Source organism: Pongo pygmaeus, chromosome 14, assembly GCF_028885625.2.
Source record: "Pongo pygmaeus isolate AG05252 chromosome 14, NHGRI_mPonPyg2-v2.0_pri, whole genome shotgun sequence".
NCBI lineage: Eukaryota > Metazoa > Chordata > Mammalia > Primates > Hominidae > Pongo > Pongo pygmaeus.
This window is the reverse complement of record NC_072387.2, coordinates 30464969-30484335: the sequence shown is the minus strand read 5'-3', so window position 1 is coordinate 30484335 and position 19367 is coordinate 30464969. Positions and strand designations below refer to the sequence as shown.

At 44.7% G+C, this 19367-nt stretch overlaps 1 protein-coding gene across 4 annotated transcripts in view; it reads right to left on the bottom strand.

The window, feature by feature from the left end:
* Positions 1 to 19367, bottom strand: part of SPATA13 (spermatogenesis associated 13) — a 327713-nt gene that overhangs the window by 63935 nt on the left and 244411 nt on the right. For 3 of the 4 annotated variants that reach the window (XM_054445913.2, XM_054445914.2, XM_063650617.1), the window contains one exon: positions 17498 to 19252. The exons of the other annotated variant lie outside the window; for it this stretch is intronic. In XM_054445913.2, the coding sequence (XP_054301888.2) occupies positions 17498 to 19252 (1755 nt within the window). The remainder of the gene's footprint in view (positions 1 to 17497; positions 19253 to 19367) is intronic. 4 annotated transcript variants of the gene reach the window in all.

The following is a 19367-nucleotide window of genomic DNA, read 5'->3' as shown; positions in this document are numbered from 1 at the left end:
CTCTCTTTCCTTGCCTAGGCCCTCTTCCCCTAACTGGTCGTGCATGGAACCAAGAGACGATTTTGTCTCATGGAGTAAATCATATTTGGTTTCTTATCCTTAATTTTTACAACAATTAGGTGAAATAATCTTTCTTTTCTTTTTTTTGAGACAGTCTCACTCTGTCATTCAGATTGAAGTAAGTAGCGCGAGCTGGGCTCACTGCAGCCTTGAACTCCCAGGCTCAAGTGATCCTCCCACCTCGGCTTCCTGAGTAGCTGAGACTACAGGCATGCACCACCAGGTCCAGCTAATTTTTAATTTTTCTGTAGAGACAGGGGTCTCACTGTGTTGCTCAGGCTGGTCTCAAACTCCTGGGCTCAGGCAATCCTCCCGCCTCGGCCTCTCAAAGTGCTGGGATTACAAAAGTGAGCTGCCATGCCTGGCCTGGTGGAATAATCTTTCTGTCTAAAGCTGCCTTTTGCTTTCATAGCCCTCAATGGGGTGTGTGTTGCAGGGGAGGTGAATTATCCTGGCACGCGGGGAGGTGCTCCATAAACGGGGCCAACCACCAGGTGGGCTTCCTGGTCCTCCACTCCCGGGCTCTTTCCACCTGTCCAGGCATCACTCAGTGCATCACTTAGGCAAGCTGAGGAACAACCACTGTGAGGGGAGGGGCTCCTATAAGAGCCCGTTACCCATGCAAAGTGGAGGAGAGGAGGGATGGCCTCTGACCCAGTTCAAAACTGAGTAAATGGCAAAACACCCTGCATTTCACTGAGTAATGCCGTCTCACAAATGTGCCTGTTCAAGATGGCTCTGCTGCACCCCTCACAGTTTCTGCTACTTTAGGGATCATCTTGGGAAGGGGTAGACAGGGTCATTAAGTTGTCCCTTCTTTTCTCAGGCCTGGCTCTTAGGACAGGGCCTGGGCCAGAAACAGACCAGGCACAATACTGGAAGTAGAAACATCATTTACTGGGTTACTCTTTCTATGGCTTGTAGGTAAAAATAAATAATAACTCGGGGCTACATTCTTACAAATGTGCTGCATTTTTTACTAGGATCTTAGGTTTTAACCTGTAAGAATCTTCAGTGGTTGGTGGAATTCTGACAGCAAATGAAGCACAAGTGACTAAGCCAACCTTTTCTAATTACTACGGAATGGGGTTCCATGCATGTCAGTAATCATTTTTAAAAAGTCTCCAAAAAACAAAAAAATAAGCAACTATTATAACCCAGAAAACTGTGGCCTTGTCCCTTGGATTCAGGAAACAGTTTGGTCATTTGTTAAACATTTTAAAACAATGAATGTTTATCTCCCTTGAAGTAGGAGAGGAGCATGGTGGTGATATTAGATACTTCAATTGTCCTTGAATATGTTACGTGGATGATAAAAGATGCTAAAAACACAGCTGGTGACCCTATGGCCTTGTATGTAACCTGTTTATAGACTGATAATGGTAGTTCATTTAAAAATGCAAATATACTAAAGTTCATGGAGAACACTTACTTTAATACTATTAGCCCAGTTCCATCCATGAGCATAAAAACACTAGTACTTCAGAAAAATGTAATCACTAGTGAAGTCTTAGAATACAAGATGGAGAAATCAGTGTAGCTGAGCTCTTCTTCAGTGTAAAAAAAGGAATGAACTCTGCATGACAGTGACAAACTCCATCCCAGCCCCTGTGACCATGTCCTGTACCCCTCACCTCACCTGCCTCCCTCACATCACAGACACGTGTCACCACCGTGACCCCAAACCAACACTCCCAGGCTGATGGGTTTTTCTCCCTTAGCCTTCATGATAATTATTCAAGGGGGTGCCGTTTTCTAGGTTCAAGCAAAACATCCAGACCATCCTGCCATCTCAAAATCAATAGTAACACGACACTGAGATTGACATCCAGGTAGAAAAAACAACATTGGTAGGTTGTAATTTTTTTTTTTTTAAAAGACAGGTTCTCACTCTGTCATCAGGCTGCAGTGCAGTGGCACAATCATGGCTCATTGCAGCCTCAACCTTCAGGACTCAAGTGATCCTTCTGCTTGGCTAATTTTTGTATTTTTAGCAGGGACAGGGTTTTGCCATGTTGGCCAGGCTGGTCTTGACCTCCTGAGCTCAAGGGATCCACTTGCTTCAGACTCCCAAAGTGCTGAGATTACAGGCGTGAGCCACCACACCCGGCCGTAGGTTGCAATTTTATGCCTGGACTAATTAAGAGTAAAGAGACAGTTTAAAGCCATCATATTATGAAATAAATGCACATAATGACCATATCTTAAAACATGTTTCATCTCTGAAACACATGCTAAAGAATATAGAGGTCTACTTTCAAACTTGTGATTTTCAATGAGTGAAAAAACATGATTTTATAAAAATGAACTTACTTTCCTCTTTGGAAATTAAGCTTATTAATTGAGGAGAACTTAATATTTCAAAAGTAATAACCATATTTTAGCTCTGAATATGTTAGCAACCTGCTATCTTTCTCTTTTTTTTTTTTTTAGATATGGTCTCTATCCAACACCCAGGCTGGAGTGCAGTGATGCAGTCTCGGCTCACTGCAGCCTCCACCTCCTAGGCTCAGGTGATCCTCCTACCTCAGCCTCCCAAGTAGCTGGGACTAGAGGTGCGCACCACCACGCCTGGCTAATTTTTCTATTTTTAGCAGAGACAGAGTTTCGCCATGTTGCCCAAGCTGGTCTTAAACTCCTGGATTCAAGGGATCCACCCGCCTCAGCATCCCAAAGTGTTGGGATTACAGGTGTGAGCCACCATACCCAGACTGTTGTTTATCTTTCTTTACATTTTCATACTCTCCTGTCCCTGGCCTGCATCCCACAATGTAAATAAACTTACTTTCATTTTTTGAAATTACTGATAGAGGACCACTAAGTATTTCAAAATCAGTGACCACGTTTCAGATAAGGAAGTCAGCCATCCCGTCCCTATCTCCTCCATCATCTCCTGAAATCCTACGCCACTCTACAAACAAAATAATTGCAATTTCCCTTCCCCCATGATCAACAATCCTGTTCTGAAGGTGTCTCAGATACTTGAGGAACAAGGTAATGGGTCCTTGCCAACAATAAGCTTCTATACTTTATTAATTACACATGATTGTATCACACCTGCTTTAAATTCCTAAGGGTCCAGGGCCTCCCTGAGCAGGTAAACATCCACCTCTGATGTGCTGTGCCCCACAGACACTCAGGCCACATGGACTCTCTGCACAGCAGCCATCACAAAGGAAAGGCAAGATTGCAAGGAGCACCTGTAGTGCTTCTTTTTTATTTTCACTGAGGAATACAAGAATCTAATGTGTTCTGCTGCCAAATATTTCCAGTAGGTTTAATTCAAAACTTGGCAGTTAAAGAATTACAGATGAAAAATTTATACCACAAAGAGTAAAAATACAAAGCCAAGTGTACAAGGTATTCTCACTGGGAGTAAACATGTGAAAAACATACACATTAAGGATTGAGGCTGTAAACCTTTGCCTGGTCACAAACTGTATACAAGACTTCAGCCGCCTGTCCCCTACCTGTGGCACTGACCTACTAAACATGGCACCGCTCTAGCCCTGGAGTCACCCTGGAGTCCAAGGTGGCTTTCTTTCCTGTGTCACCCAGTGAACTCCCAAAACAAATGGCCAGAAAAGTGACTGAAGCACCTTAGCAGAGCTAGCCCATCCCAACCAGCCAAAACATTCCCACCTAAAACATCAAGGAGAGGCCAGGGGCAATGGCTCACGCCTGTAATCCCAGCACTCTGGGAGGCTGAGATGGGTGAATCACTTGAGGTCAGGAGTTCGAGACCAGCCTGGCCAACATGGCAAAACCCTGTCCCTACTAAAAATATAAAAATTAGCTGGGCATGGTGGTGCACACCTGTAATCCCAGCTGCTTGAGAGGCTGAGGCACAAGAATCGCTTGAACCCAGGAAGCGAAGACTGCAGTGAGCTGAGATTACGCCACTGCACTCCAATCTGGGAGACAGAGCAAGAGTCTGTCTCAAAAAAAAAAAAAAGTCAAGAAGAACTGGTTTGGGCTGGAAAGTGGAATGCAAATTTCTCAATCATGATACCAGCATTTGAAACATGCCCTTAACCTATAGCACATCACTTAATTTTGTGTGTGTGGTAAAATATATATATTTAATAAATATTTATATATATTATACATAATATATATATTACATATTTAAACATGTATGTTTATATATTATATATATGACACATATATAATATATGTGATATGTTATATATATATCATATATATATAATGTCTACTACTTTGACTACTTTTTAAAACTTATAAGATGGAGTCTGGTTATGTTGCCCAGGCTGGTGGTCTCAGACTCTTGGCCTCAAGTGATCTTCCCATCTTGGCTTCTTGAGATTACAGGTATGTGCCACTGCACCCAGCTCCGTTTTATTTTTAGGTGTATGAGTCAGTGGGATTAAGTACATTCACACTGTTATGTAATTATCACCACCATCCACTTCAGAACTTTTTCATCTCTCCCAAATGTATCTCTGAACCCATTAAATACTCTCTTCCCCCACAGCCCCTGGCAATGACTACTCTACTTTCTGTCTCTATGAATTTGACTACTCTACGGACCTCATGTGAGCGGAATCATACAGTATTTATTCTTTTGTAACTGGCTGATTTCACTTAGCACAATGTCCTCAAGGTTCAGCCATGCTGCAGCATGTTTTGTTTTGTTTTGTTTTGTTTTGTTGTTTTGTTTTGAGATGGAATCTCACTCTGCTGCCAGCACTGGAGTGCAGTGGTGTGATCTGGGCTCACTGCAACCTCTGCCTCCTGGGTTCAAGAGATTCTCCTGCCTCAGCCTCCGCCTCCTGAGTAGCTGGGACTACAGGCACCCACCATTATGCCCAGCTAATTTTTTGTATTTTTAGTAGAGACGGGGTTTCACCACGTTGGCCAGGCTGCTCTCGAACTCCTGACCTCATGATTCACCCGCCTCAGCCTCCAAAAGTGCTGGGATTACAGACGTAAGCCACCGCGCCCAGCCTGCAGCATGTTTGTTAAGGCATAAATAATATTCCGCAGTATGTGTACACACTATACTTTTATCCATTTGTCCATCAACAGACACTTGGGTTGTTTCCTTCTTTTGCCTCTTATGAATAGTGCTGCTATGAACATGGGTGTCTAAATACCTGTTTGAGCCCTGTTTTCAATTCTTTTGGACATATACCCAGAAATGCAATTGCTGGATCATACAGTAATTCTATGTTTAACTTTGGAGGAATCAGCACACTGTTTTTCACAGCGGCTGTACCATCATTTTATATTCCCACCAGCAACGCACAAGGGTTCCAATTTCTCCCTATCTTTGTGAACACTTGTTTTTTTTTATAGTAGCCATTCTAATGGGTGTGAAGTAGTATCTCATCATGGTTTTAATTTGCATTTCCCTAATGATTAGTGACACTGAAGATGTTTTCATATACTTTATCATTTGCATATCTTTTTTTTGTTTGTTTTGTTTTGAGTGGAGTCTCCCTCTGTCACCCAAGCTGGAGTGCAGTGGTGCAATCTTGGCTCACTGCAACCTCCGCCGCCTGGGTTCAAGCGATTCTCCTGCCTCAGCCTCCCCGAGTAGCTGGGACTACAGGTGCGTGCCACTATGCCCAGCTAATTTTTTTGTATTTTTAGTAGAGACAAGGTTTCACCATGTCATCCAGGCTGGTCTCAAACTCTTGACCTCAGGTGATCCACCTGCCTCACCTGCATATCTTCTTTAGAGAAATATCTATTCAAGTCCTCTGCCCATTTTTTAAATGGGGCTGTGTTTTTTGTTGTTATTGAAGATATCATTTAATTTAAAAGCTCTCTGAAGTAGATGCATTTAATTCTACTTTACAGAGAAGAAAGATTGATTCCTCAAGAGATGAGGAGGCTAATAAATGGTGAGAATGTCTGCACGCCACATCCCAAAGCAGATGCTGATTCTAGGCCTCCTTCCCCATTTGGAAACCCAGCTGCAGGCCCGGCCCCACCCCTCACTAGTTATGTGACAGTCCTCGAACTTTTCCAAGCCTCAGTTTACTCAACTGTTAAAGCAAATACAAAAATAACCTATGACACAGGTGGCTGTGAAAATCGAATGCAACAGTGTTGCATGATGGAACTTTATTCACTGAAAAGGCATCATATCAATTTGGGCTGTTATTATTGATATACTTATTTTCAAGAAACAGTTACTTTTTTAAAATCCCAAATGAGTTGGTAAAAATTCTAGTTCTCAGCAGTGGATGGAGCAATTGCTAGACTTACACTCCTCAACATATTTTAGACCAAATTCTTTATTTTACTTGAGACAGGGTTTCACTCTGTCAGCCAGGCTGAAGTGAAGTGGTGCAATCATAACTCACTGTGGCCTGGATCTCCTGGGCTCCAGCAATCCTCCAACCTTGGCTTCCTAAGTAGCTGGGGCCACAGGCGTGCACCACCACACCTGGCTTTTTATTTTTTTTTTAAGAGACAAGGTCTCACTATGCTTTCCAGGCTGGTCTCGAGCTCCTGAGTTCAAGCGATCCTCCAGCCTTGACCTCCCCAAGTGCTGGGATTATAGGCATGAGCCACCACGTCAGCCAGACCAATTCTTTATCACACCATTTCTTGCTTGAAAAGTTTTTACAAGCAATCTTTCTCTTTTCCCAGCGTGCCTCCCTGGCTTCAATCACTCTATTCTGGAGAAGTACAGGACACTTTATACCTAGAGGAGCCTCAGCCTGGACAGCGAGTCTCAAAGTTTGCGTTGACAAAAGTCATTTTCCCGAGTTGATTGCTGATAGTCCAAATTTCTGGGTCTAAACCTCAGGGACTCTAATTCAATAGCTTTGGGTGAGGTTCAGGAATCTGTAGCTTTGGTTTGTAATTCAGGGCAGGGTCTTTGCTCTGGCTATAACTTAGAAGTACATAATTTGCAAAGTTTAACTGGTCTGTACTGAAATGTCTGACCAAAGGAAGTAATTTGAATCATAACAATGATTTCTGTTATAAAGGCTACTATTAACCGGATTTACCATGTTCCAAGGCACTGTGGTAAGTACCTTACATGCATTATTTCATTTAATTCTGGCAGTACTATTATCCCAATTTTTAAAGAAGTTGAGGCTTAAATAGGTCAAGTATCTTTCTTAAGAACATACTGCTAGTTAGCAATAAAACTAGGACAGAACTCAGCAGAACAAGGCCCAACTACCTTACATTATCCAGCTTCCTGAACACTCAAGTTGGGAATGGCTGGCTGGCAGCCATGTGGATCCTGGTATCCTAGAAAGTTACTAGATCAGTGCAGGGCAGCAAGCAGCTGTGCGTGCTATATCCTCTCCAATCCACAGGGCCCCTCTTTCTATTCCTGCACCAGCTGACTCCCTGAAGACTGCCCCAGAGCATTGCAAATGGTGGTTTTGTCCCCAAACTGTCAGAAGTAGAAGAAACAGGTAATGTTCAGTTTATATAGTGGCTTGCGGCAATGTGTACTCTGGCCCCCACTAACAAAACCTACAGCATTCCTTCTAATCATCACCATCATGGCAGACACGGCCAAATCAATCGGTGTCACCAAGCCGGGTTGAAAGCAATTCCACCCTGGGTGGCCTTTGATCTTAATTGTTATAGAGAGGTTCAAGAAGAGAAATATAGAAGAGAAAAACGTATACTGAAATCAGTTTCTTAGTCATCAAGCTAAAATTCCCCCCTGAAGAATACGGAAGTGTACCTTTCTGTATTTAGTACTTCACTAAGGTCTAATTATGCCCTCCTATCCACAAATTAAAATGAGGCACTAATTAAGATAAAATAAGAAAACACTGAAGAATACACTATGATATTGGTTCCTATCATTTCCTAAACTTCAGGAAGCTTAACATGCATAGCATTAATAAGATGCAGTACATTATGACAAGTTGATTACAAACGGTTATTGTGGTAATTTCTGTAAGAGTTGGCATTTAGTCTCTTGTGCAGGTATAGGGGTATGATTCCGTCTCCCTCCCCCCTTATTTTTAATGAGAAAATCATATTTAATGGTATTTCACTAGATAAACTATTCTAGAAATGAACCACTGGAAAGTTCAAAACTACAGGTATACGATAATTTTATTTAGATTCTGCATTTGTAGAAATATCTTATCAGTGTGTGTGTGTGTATGTGTTTAAGTGTATAAAGTTCTGTAGCCTGTCAGCATGCTGGAGGAGACTCAGGATTCCGTAGCTTTGGCTTGCATCCCAGGGGGGGTCTTCACTCTGGCTAGAACTTCACAAGTACATAATTTGCAGGTTTAACTAGTCTGTACTGAAATGCCTGACTCAAATGTTGAGCACCCTTTCAGAAATACTTTGAAACTTTCCGCTGAAAAAGAATTAGGTAATAATGAGCATAAACCTTTTCAGAGCAAATGGACACTTTTTTTTTTAAACTGACTTAGAAAATGATTCAATTGTTAAAGTAAAAAGCTACTTTCACATTTAGACTTATGATCTGAATTTCTATGATTTAGTATTTCTGGAAGAGATCCTTTTTCTCTTTCACATTTTTCTCCAGCAAAAGGAAAAGAAACAAAAACAAGCTAAAAACATTCTAGGAGAAACTGAACATAAACTAGCACAAAGATGACTCGTAGAAGGCCCATTAATTCTCTTCACGTCACACTAAAAAGCCCTCTGTAAGAGACGATATCTGTTGCATGTCTACCCCAGGCATACTATTTAGGAAATATCATAAAACACTAACTGTCATAGAGGACAAATGTCCCTGTAATAACATGTTCAATTCATTAGAAACACATTTTTTGAAAGCACACATAATATCATATTTAAAAATTATCTTTCTAACTCTAATTTTTGTGATTCAAATTCTGTAACGTTTTTGTTGGAAAAAAATTAATTAGAACCTGGAGGAATATGGAAACTTACATTCTCTATAGTACAAAAACCATAGGCAGCTGAATAAATGGAGGCTGGATAAACAGATGTTCATATATTAAAAAATGAACCTTCATACTACACACAAAAACAACTAAACATAGGGCATATACCTAAATGTAAGAGCTAAAACGATAAAACTTCCAGAAAATAACACAGGAGAAAATCTTTGTAATCTTAGAGTTCTTAGATCTACAGAAAACCACAAAAATTTGGTAACTGAATTTTCATCAAAACTAGGAACTTTTGACTCTTTAAAAAGTATTATAAAATTGGGCTGAGAGTGGTGGCTCATGCCTGTAATCTCAACACTCTGGGAGGCCGAGGCAGACAGACCGCTTGAGCTCAGGAGTTTGAGACCAGCCTGGGCAGCATGGCAAAACCCCACCTCTACAAAAAATACAAAAATTAACCAGGTGTGGTGGTGTGTGTCTGTAGTCCCAGCTACTGGGTGGGGGTGGTGCTGAGGCAGGAGGATTGCTTGACCTTGGGAGGTTGAGGCTGCAGTAAGCTGTGATTGCACCATTGTACTCCAGCCTGGGCAAGAGAGTGAAACCCTGTCTCAAAAAAGAAAAATATTAAAAAATTTAAAAGACAAGCCAGACTGTGAGAAAATATTTGCAATTCCTATTAATTTGATGTGTCAACTTGATTGGGTGAAAGAATCCCCAGAAGGCTGATAAAGCATTATTTCTGGGTGCATTTGTGAGGGTGTTTCCAGAAAAGACTGGCATTAGCATCAGTTATCAGTAGAGTAAGTAAATAAGACTTGCCCTCAAGGATGTGGGTAGGCATCTACAATCCCTTGAGGCATCAAATAGGACAAAAGGCCAGGAATCCCCTCCTCTCCTGGCAGACATCCACCTTCTCCTGCCCAGGAACACTGAAGCTCCTGGTTCTTGGGCCTTCGGACTCCACGACTTACACCAGCACTCCACCTCATCACCTTGTCCTCGGGCTTCCAGGCTCACGCTGAACTACACGTCTGGCTTCCTGGTTCTCCAGGCTGCAGACGGCAGATGCTGGTACTTGGCCTTAATCACACCAGTCGATTTTCATATGTATCCTATTGGTTCTCGTCCTCCGGAGAACACTGAATAATCATATTATCTGATAAAGGACAGGTGGCCAGGAAATATAAAGAAACCTTAACTGCTCAATAAGAGGATGACAAAGAATGCAATGAAATGATGAGCAAAAGATCTGAATCGGCACTTCACTAAATCAGATCACTTGAATGGCTAATAACCACATGAAACAACGTTCAACATCATTAGTCATTAGGGAAATACTAATTAAAGCCAAAATGAAATACCACTCTGCACCCGCTGGAATAGCTAGAGTCCAGAATACCGACAATACCAAGTCCTGGCAAGGATGAGGAGAAATTGGAACGCTTATACAATGCTGGTGAGAATCTAAAATGGTACAGCCATTTTGGAAAGCAGCTTGGCAGCTCCTTGAATAATTAAACATAGCGTTGTCACAGGACCTAGCAATTCCACCCCTAGGTATCCACCCAAGAGAAAGGAAGCATATTTCCACCCAAGGACTTGTATGTAAGTATTCATAGCAGCATTACTCATAATAGTGAAAAGGCAGAAACAACCCGTCTCCATCAACAGATGAACGGATAACAAAGTGAGGTATAGATAGCCATGCACTGGAATATTACGCAGCCTTAACAAGGAAGGAAACACTGATCATGCTCCATGGACAAACCTTGAAAACAAGGTTTTGCTCAGTGAAAGAAGCCAGTCACAAAAGACCACGTATTACAGGATTCTATTTCTATGGAATGTCCAGAAAAGTAAAATCATAGACACAAAAAATAGCTCTGAGGCTGGGGCTAGGAACAGAAAGCGACTGCAAATGGCAGGAGGCTTCTTTCTGGGGTGGTGAAAACGTGCTAAAATTAGTCTGTGGTGATGGCTGCAGAGCCCCACAAACATATAAAAATCACTGAATTGTTCGCTTAATAAAAGGTGTAGACACAAAGCCCATCAGCTGTGGCCTGGTCTTGGGTGGGAGCAGGGACTGCCGGTAAAAGGCGTGGGGAAGCCTTCTGGGGGGAGCCAAGTGTTCTTTAGCTGGACGATGGTGGTGGCTGCACAGTCTACATTTCCTAAAAATCATCAAACTGCATACCTACAACCGGTGAGTTGATGTTATGCAAATTAGACCTCTTTACAGAGCTGGTCTGATCAACCTCAGCCACGGAATGTCCCTCTGAGTCCCTGCTCTGACAATGTCACTGGCTTTCCACCACTTACAGAGTAAAGTCCAAATTCACAGCTGTAAGCGAGGCCCTTGCTAATGATGTCCAGACCTAACTGCTTAACCTGACCTCCCTCCTTTCCACCCAGCCACCCTGTACAGAAGTTCTGCAAGCCATCTGCAGCTCCCTGAGCACAACAGATGCATCACTTTGCTAGAAACTTATATACAAAGACCCATGTTAAGTCCACACATCACCTCAGCTAATCTTCACAACAATCCTATGAGGTCAGGACACTTATCACCCACAGTTTACAGGCAAGGAAAATCAGGTTTAGAAAAGGTCGAGAACTAGTAAGCAGCAGAGCTGAGGTCAGGCGTGGGCATCTGCCTCCTGTTCTACACTCTTCCTGCCAGCCTGGAAGCCCAGTGCCCTTCTGCAACCGCTGCCCGGGGCACTAAAGACTCCACTCCACTGCCCCTCCCCAATTCTGCCACTTTCCAGCCAGAGTTCTTCATTCTGCTGCCTTTGGGGCTCCTGCAGCACTTAGTGCATTCTCATGAGGAGTCCTTACCACTACAACATAATGACCTGCACACATTCCTGTCACCAGCTAGACTCTGAACCCATGAGAGTACAACAGCTTCTTTTTGTTTCAACCCCTTCTGTTCACATAGCAGGTGTTGAGTGGTGAGGTACATGACAATTCCTTATGCACTGTTTGACTTCTGCTTAATGATTCCATCTTAACTTGGATTATTCCTCTATATCAAACCAAATTACATTACTTCCTGTTTTCTCCAATCACAGAATATCTCTGCACACATGCCTAACCTACTGTACACCTCACTGAAATGCCCCTCTCCTCTCCATAACTATCTGTAGAAATCCTCCTTCTTCAAATCAGATTCAGTCACCCTTAATGAAGCCTTCCTTGATTTGGTACATGGGTGAGAACTACAAGTCCTCTGAAACCCAAGCATTTTGCTTTTACCACTTTTATGGAATTGAATCCATCAAGTTCTCCTATGTTTTAGGTGTATCTGGGCACAGGTACAACCTCCTTGGCATCACCACATTCCCTATACAGTCATACCTAACTGGTCTCTTATATCTGACATGTGTTCAACAAATTTGGTTGGGGACATGGTTGCATGAAAACACAAATGTTGGATTATGCAGGAACTTAACTCTTATGCTTTTTTTTTAAGTAGCATGATGTCAAACTAACTGTTTGAAGAACTTCTCCATCCCCTGTAAGACTGTAACAGTGTTATATTGAAAAAGAGTTCTGGAAAGAACCGACCTTAATGTCCCTGTCTTAAAAAGCCATGTCAATCTAGGATGGAAAAATCATCTAAACAGTGATAACCACACAGTGGCAGTCAGTGTCAAAGGGTGGGCTAAGTGTTTGACATCCATAATTTCATTGGCTCTTACCATCCCCAGGGGCAGATGAAGTTACTCCATATCCTACCCTTGAGAAGACCCACGGCAGGGGAAGTTCAGCAGTTTGCCCCGGTTGCCAGGGATCTTTTAATAATAGAGCCAGGGTCCCAACTCAACTAGAAACATGTACCAAGAGACTGTAGCTTACCAAAGCTCCCCAGAGAGGGGTCCAATTGTTTGTCATCATTTAAGAGTTTTTTCCATGGCATATTTAGCACTACATGAACCACTGACTCTGCTGCCTGAGTTTCCACTCACTAAGGAGGGGGTTTCTCCTTGTGAGCTGGTAGGAGAAGCAGCACGAATGCTCCAAACTCCTAGGCAACACCTTCATAAGGCAACAGACAGCACTGTCAACAAGTAAACGCAACCTGTAACTTAAAACAGGTCACAAGCTTAAGTACTTGTTCAACAAACCACTGCTCTTAAAGCTTACCACTAGGTGGCAGGAGCATAGCATGCTTTGTAAATTAAAGTGGCAGGACATTTTCCCAGCTCTTTTTCACAGCAATACACAATCTTGTTAGACTGCTTAAAATTTTTCAATGATTGTTTTGTTATTTTTAGAGTAGTATGATATAAATAAGTGATTCTAAATAAAAATTATTCTCCCTATTGAAAGTACATTATAATTTTTATTTTAAATAACACCATAATATATGTTGATTACAACTTTTCATATTCAACAATAACAGTTTAAATTTGCTTTAATCCTGTAAGTAGAACCATACTGTTAATGAGCTGAATAAAAAAAAACTGTATATTGAAAAATAGTAAAGACCGAAATTTAATTTTGTAATGCTATAAAATAGACAAAAACTGCTTTTAACTCATGAAGGTTGGAATCCTTGCGTTTCACCCTTTTCCTGTTTGTATTTTGTTTCTCAAAGCCAAAATAAAAAAGGTTTCAGGTTCTACTTCACAAGCACTTCTCTACAAGTAACACCGAACATTCCCAGTGTATAAGATGCAATGTATACATTATGGGTAAAGCCATAACTATATTTTCTCTTTTTGACATATATGTTAAGAGTACAGGCTGGGCGCAGTGGCTCACGCCTGTAATCCCAGCACTTTGGGAAGCTGAGGCAGGCAGATCGCGAGGTCAGGAGATCGAGACCATCCTGGCTAACACGGTGAAACCCCATCTCTACTAAAAAAAATAGAAAAAATTAGCTGGGCATGGTGGCAGGTGCCTGTAGTCCCAGCTACTCGGGAGGCTGAGGCAGGAGAATGGCGTGAACCTGGGAGGTGGAGCTTGCAGTGAGCCGAGATTGCGCCACTGCACTCCAGCCTGGGCGACAGAGTGAGACTCCGTCTCAAAAAAATAAAATAAAATAAAGAGTACAAGACGGGAGAAACCCTATCTTTACAAAAAAATACAAAAAAATTAGCTGGGCATGCTGGCAGGTGCCTGTAATCCTAGCTACTCGGGAGGCTGAGGCAGAAGAATCGCTTGAACCCAGGAGATGGAGGTTTCAGTGAGTTGGGATGCACCACTGCACTCCAGCCTGGTGACAGAGTAAGTGAAATTCCATCTCAAGAAAACAAAAGTACAAGAAGAAGCCTGATGTGCTATATAAGAATTTTGAGGCTGGGTGTGGTGGCTCACGCCTATAATCCTAGCACTTTGGAAGGCTGAGGTAGGCGAATCACTTGAGGCCAGGAGTTTGAGACCACCTGACCAACACGGCAAAACCCTGTCTCTACTAAAAATACAAAAATTAACCTGGCATGTTAGTACATGCTTGTAATCTCAGCTACTTGGGAGGCTGAGACATGAGAACTGCTTAAACTTGGGAGGCAAAGGTTGCAGTGAGCCAAGATCGCACCACTGCACTCCAGCCTGGGTAACTGAATGAGACTGTCTCAAAAAAAAAAAAAAAGAATTTTGAAGAAATGACTGCAACTGAAAAATGTGATGAATATCTGGAGGTAAATTTGTAGAATTATCAACATGTGCATGCACCTTTAATAAACTGAATTTCAATATAATTGTTCTGCTTTCTATCTTTGGTGATCTTTTGTGGGTAGAAATTAAATTTGATATAACTAACAATAGCAAATATACATATAAAACCATAAAATGGTCAAAATCACCCTGGCAAATAACTACACACTAGTTCATATATATTCACTTAACAGGTTCTCAGGAATAAAATATTTCAATGATTTTTTAAAAAATAATTTTGTTAAGCAGAAAATAAAATCCAATCTTTAACATAAAAAAAAGCTCCAGACATATACAAATCCTTTTTTAAGGAGGGGAGGTTCCAAACTACAAGTGGGGCAGGTAGGGTGTTTAGTGGAAGGAATGTTACCCTTCATCTCACCTAGGAATGAGTGAAGTTTGGTCAGTTGTACAAACAGGAGCCGGCAGAACTGGAACTCCTTCCTAAGTCTGGTAACTACTCCTGTGTCCTTACAACTGCTCCACGGGCTCAAATATGCAAATGAGCAGACAGTTCTCAATAGTCAAGACCTCTCAAACTGGTGAGCTCTCCACAGGAACCTCAGGTAACAGACAATGTGCAGTCTCACTTCTCTGGCTGCCCAGGGGACCTTGAGACTAATCTCGATCTGAAAGTACTCTCCAATAGTCCTACTTTCTAGGTCTTTCTACAAAGGTGCTACTAACCAGGTCTCTCTGTATAGCAAAGGTCAAGATGGACAGTGCAGAGGCTGTCCTGGCTTCCGAGTTTGCAAACTTGCTGTGCAATCATTCATCTGTAGGTGCTAAGACAAAACTGAGGTCCTCCCCAGGGATGGGTGGGAAGGAGCATTTGCTAGGGGATTACTCTCTATGGCAAGCACCAATCTATACCTGCAAATCAATCTAGAAATGTATGTGAAGAATAATCTGCAATATATACACATGAATGCATTTCCCCATCTTCCAGCTATGTAAGGTAATATTACTGAGTGCTTTATAAAGTGAAAATTATAAAGATGTTTGATAGAATATAAAAAAAAAAACTGCTGTTGTAACTAACCTTGACAGCTATTAGCTTAGTCAATTCATAAAGTGCTTATGATCTACACTAAAATAAGGAAAATAACCCATCACAAAAATCTCTTTAAACAAGCATCATTCAAAGGCTGACAGGTACCAAACTGCATGTTCCTAATTCATTCCTAGGAAATTAAACAGACTTAGTGATGGTGGTGGGAGGTGGACAGGTACCTAGGTGGGAAGGGGCGGGTCCCCAGTGAAACCCCACCTTCAAGCCAGGGACAGCCTGAAGCCTCAGGGCACAGATGCCAGTTTCCATGAAGTCAGTGACCTGGAGTGAGAACTTCCTTGATGCCTTTCAACCAATCAAATGGGGCTTTTTCCAGGCCTGCCCATGGACCAATCAGCATGCACTTCCTCCATTCTGAGCCTATAAAAACCCCAGACTCAGCCACTCAATGGGACTACCTGCCTGCAGAGAGAAGCAACACATTCCAGGTCTCCTATCTGCTGAGAGCTGTTCAGTCACCCAATAAAGCTCTTCTCAGCCTCGCTCACCCTCCATTTGTCCATGTAACGTCATTTTTCCTGGATGTGGGACCTGCCCAATGGTGGGAGCAAAAGGAGCTGTAACACTTTCTTGGATGGCTCGCCCAGCTGCAGTTGGGAGTTAAAGGGGCTGCAACAAATTCCTGGCCAGCTCACCGAGCTACAGGCAGTGACATGCTCCTGGACTGCAGGTGTGAAGTGTGGCAACCCTTCTGGGGGCCCAAACCTTGGGATTCCCTCAACCAAAGCTGTAACACTATAACCCTCCCACTTTCCACCAGCACCAGGCAGCTGCCACATGCAACAGGAAGCAGTGGTGGGGCTAGACCAGCCCAAGAGCTGCATGCTGGAGTGGGGCAGTGGGATTGAAGGAGTTGTAACACCAATGGGGTGAAACATGCTCCCAGAAACACACCCCCCTGCTTGCTGTAATGCAGGTGATAAGAAGAAGAGAGCTGTGGCCCTTCTGGGAGCCCAGATGAGAACCAGGCTGTGACAGGCTGTAACAACCTCTTTGGGGCTCTGCGATTCCTGGTATCTCTGAGCTTTCACTCGTCACCACGTTCCCCTCGTCCACATGCTGGTGCCTGCAGCGGAAGCCAGCTACAGTACATCTGGTCCAGCTGCAGCCTTGCATGGAGCCAGCACCTGTGCCGGCACCTGGAGCTGCCTGCCCTGCTGCAACAGCTGACATGCCTGGCTGTGTGCAGAGGCTGGACTCCATGCTCACTCACTCACACACCCCTCGCTGCTCCATCCCTGGTTTGCCTTTGGCAGGCATGGGATCTGGGCTGGCAGTGCAAGCCGAATGCAGCCTGCTGGGCAGAATGGGTGGAACGAGGCTAGTGGGCACGAGCAAAACTCAAGCAAAGGCACTGCCAGCCCACAGAGGTTTCCAGTTGGTCAAGTGACACCCACAGGTGCTGGGACATTAGGACAGGTAATAGTCTCTTAACAGAAAGAATTTCACTTATATGTACTTTGTGGGAAAGGTTACAGAAACAGCTTAAAATACAAAGAAGAAAGATACAAGTCAGAGCTGCATGGAGCAGAAGACCGTTTGTTTACAACTTATTTTTTTCCCCCAGAATCTAGTACCTGGTACATGTTCAATAAACATCTTTTGAATGAAAGGTGTGGCAAATGTTATCTCAATGAATCTCGTACATTGTTAGTTTATTTCAAAGGAGATAGAGATTACTTCTGAACCTGGTAAACAGCAACTTGACAACTCCCATTCCCGCTAATACTGTAAGGGCAACAAGGTCAGCAGAGGGCCACTAACCTTGACAGGTTAGGGACCAAGGGCAACATCTGTGCAAGCTCCCTTCCCACAGCAGGGTGGTCCACGTGAGGGACCTGGTCGCTGCCCTTACCTCCTCCTTCTCCTTTTCTTCTGGGCCGGCTGCCACACCAATGTTCACCAGAAGGTCCTTGCTGCCCTCATCACCATGTGTGGCTTCCAGGGGATCCTGCAAGGACACAGGCCCTGGCTCTCTCTGAGCAGGCTCTTCTGTCCTTCCTTCACTTTCCTCTGAATTCACGGACAGGGCGCTGTGATCGCTGTGAGAGTTGGCACTTCCTGCCCCGGGGCTCTGAGGGCTCTGAGGCTTGGGTGTGGTGGGCCTCAGAGGGGTGGGAGGCTGCTCAGGGTCAAATGTCAACTGGCTGCCAGCGTTTGGGTCACAGGAGTCTTTGCTCAACACATCCTGGACAATCGGGCTTGGCGAGGAGCTGCCAGTGCAAGAACTGTCGCTTTCCACCGCCCAGGAACTTTTGGCTTCAAGAGGAAATACGGCAGTGTCAGCGTCTAGGTGGGGCCCCTTAGAGGTGGCTGAGCCGAAACCAGGGACCATGGTGCAAGCCGCAGTGGTCCCATGCATGACCGCCCCGCCCCGCCTGCTGTCCTGCTCAGTGCTCCTGGAGACACGGCGGGAGTAGTCGTCATGCAGCCGGCTGTGTGCCTGGAGTCTCAGGCTGGCCTCACCAGGGGATGGGGCCCCACTCCTGGGACTCTCCCTCCTCCAGGCGGCCTCAGTCACATTGCTCACAAGTTTGAAGACTCTGTCAAAGTCCTTGGCCCTTATCGGGCTCCTCCAGCGTTTGGTCCTTCCTGACCCGAGCTTTTGGGAGTCAGTGGAGGAACTGCTCAGGGTCCTCTGTGGCACCTGTGCGTCATGGGCCGTCCTGAGGTCTGCAAGATTGGAGGTGGACTTCCGCTTAAAGGAGCTCTTCTTCAGAAAGGCAAGATTGTCCGTGCTCTTGCTCCTCCTGTAGCCCATGCTGTTGTTTTCAGGGTCCCTCACGAGAATCTCACACATGGCGGGCACCTGGCCAGGGGCTATCGTGGGTGCCGCATGGTTCTGGGGCGCATCCAGCAGGCAGATGCGGCCCAGGCCATAGGCTCTGCGGAGGCTGCGGGAGCGGTGTGTGCTCCGCTGGAAGGCATCGTCCGTGTCCTCGAGGTCGGAGCCGTCCAACGTGCCCCACTCTGCTGGCCTGAGGGCACCACATGCTGGTCCCGGTGCTGAGGGGGAGCCCCTGCTTGCCTGGGATCCTGGGACAGTGCCATTTGGGATGGACTTTCCCAGGCCATGCTCCAAAGCCTCTCCCTTTGAACAGGCATTTGACCCCTCTCGGCTCTGAATTCCTTTCAGGACTGAGGACTTCAGTTTCTTAAAGGATCCCATTTTCCGGAAGGAGGCGAGGGTGTTCCATGTGGAGGAGTTCCCCACCAGGACCATGGAGCGGGGCCGCTCGGGGTGGGCACCCGTCCTCTTCCGACTGGTGGAAAAAAGGCGCACAAGCTTGGCTGGGCTGAGTTTGGCTTCCTGGGTGTCTGTGTCACCACCAGGGCTACAGCCACAGACTCCATTTCCACACGCAAGGGAGGTCACCATCTTGGGGTCTTTCAGGTCCGAGCCTGCACAGGGGGCTGCGGGGCCTGGCCCGAGGCCGTTTGGGGGAGTGGTCATGTTCTCCAGGCAGGGTGCCCAGGGCCGCACGGCAGCCTGGATCATGGCCACGGGCACTGCCGAGTCCGCAGACCGCAGCTCCAGGCCTTCATCTCCAGGAATGCCGTCCTGGCACTCACACCTGCCTTGCACATCGGGCTCCTGGGTGGCCACGGCCTGCAGTGAAAGACAAAGCAGGTGGTTTAGCCATTTCCCATGCAGTAGCCCCTCTGCTCACAGAAGAAGAGGCACGCTCCGGCACAGGGCTGGTCAGATGAAAGCTACTTCAAAC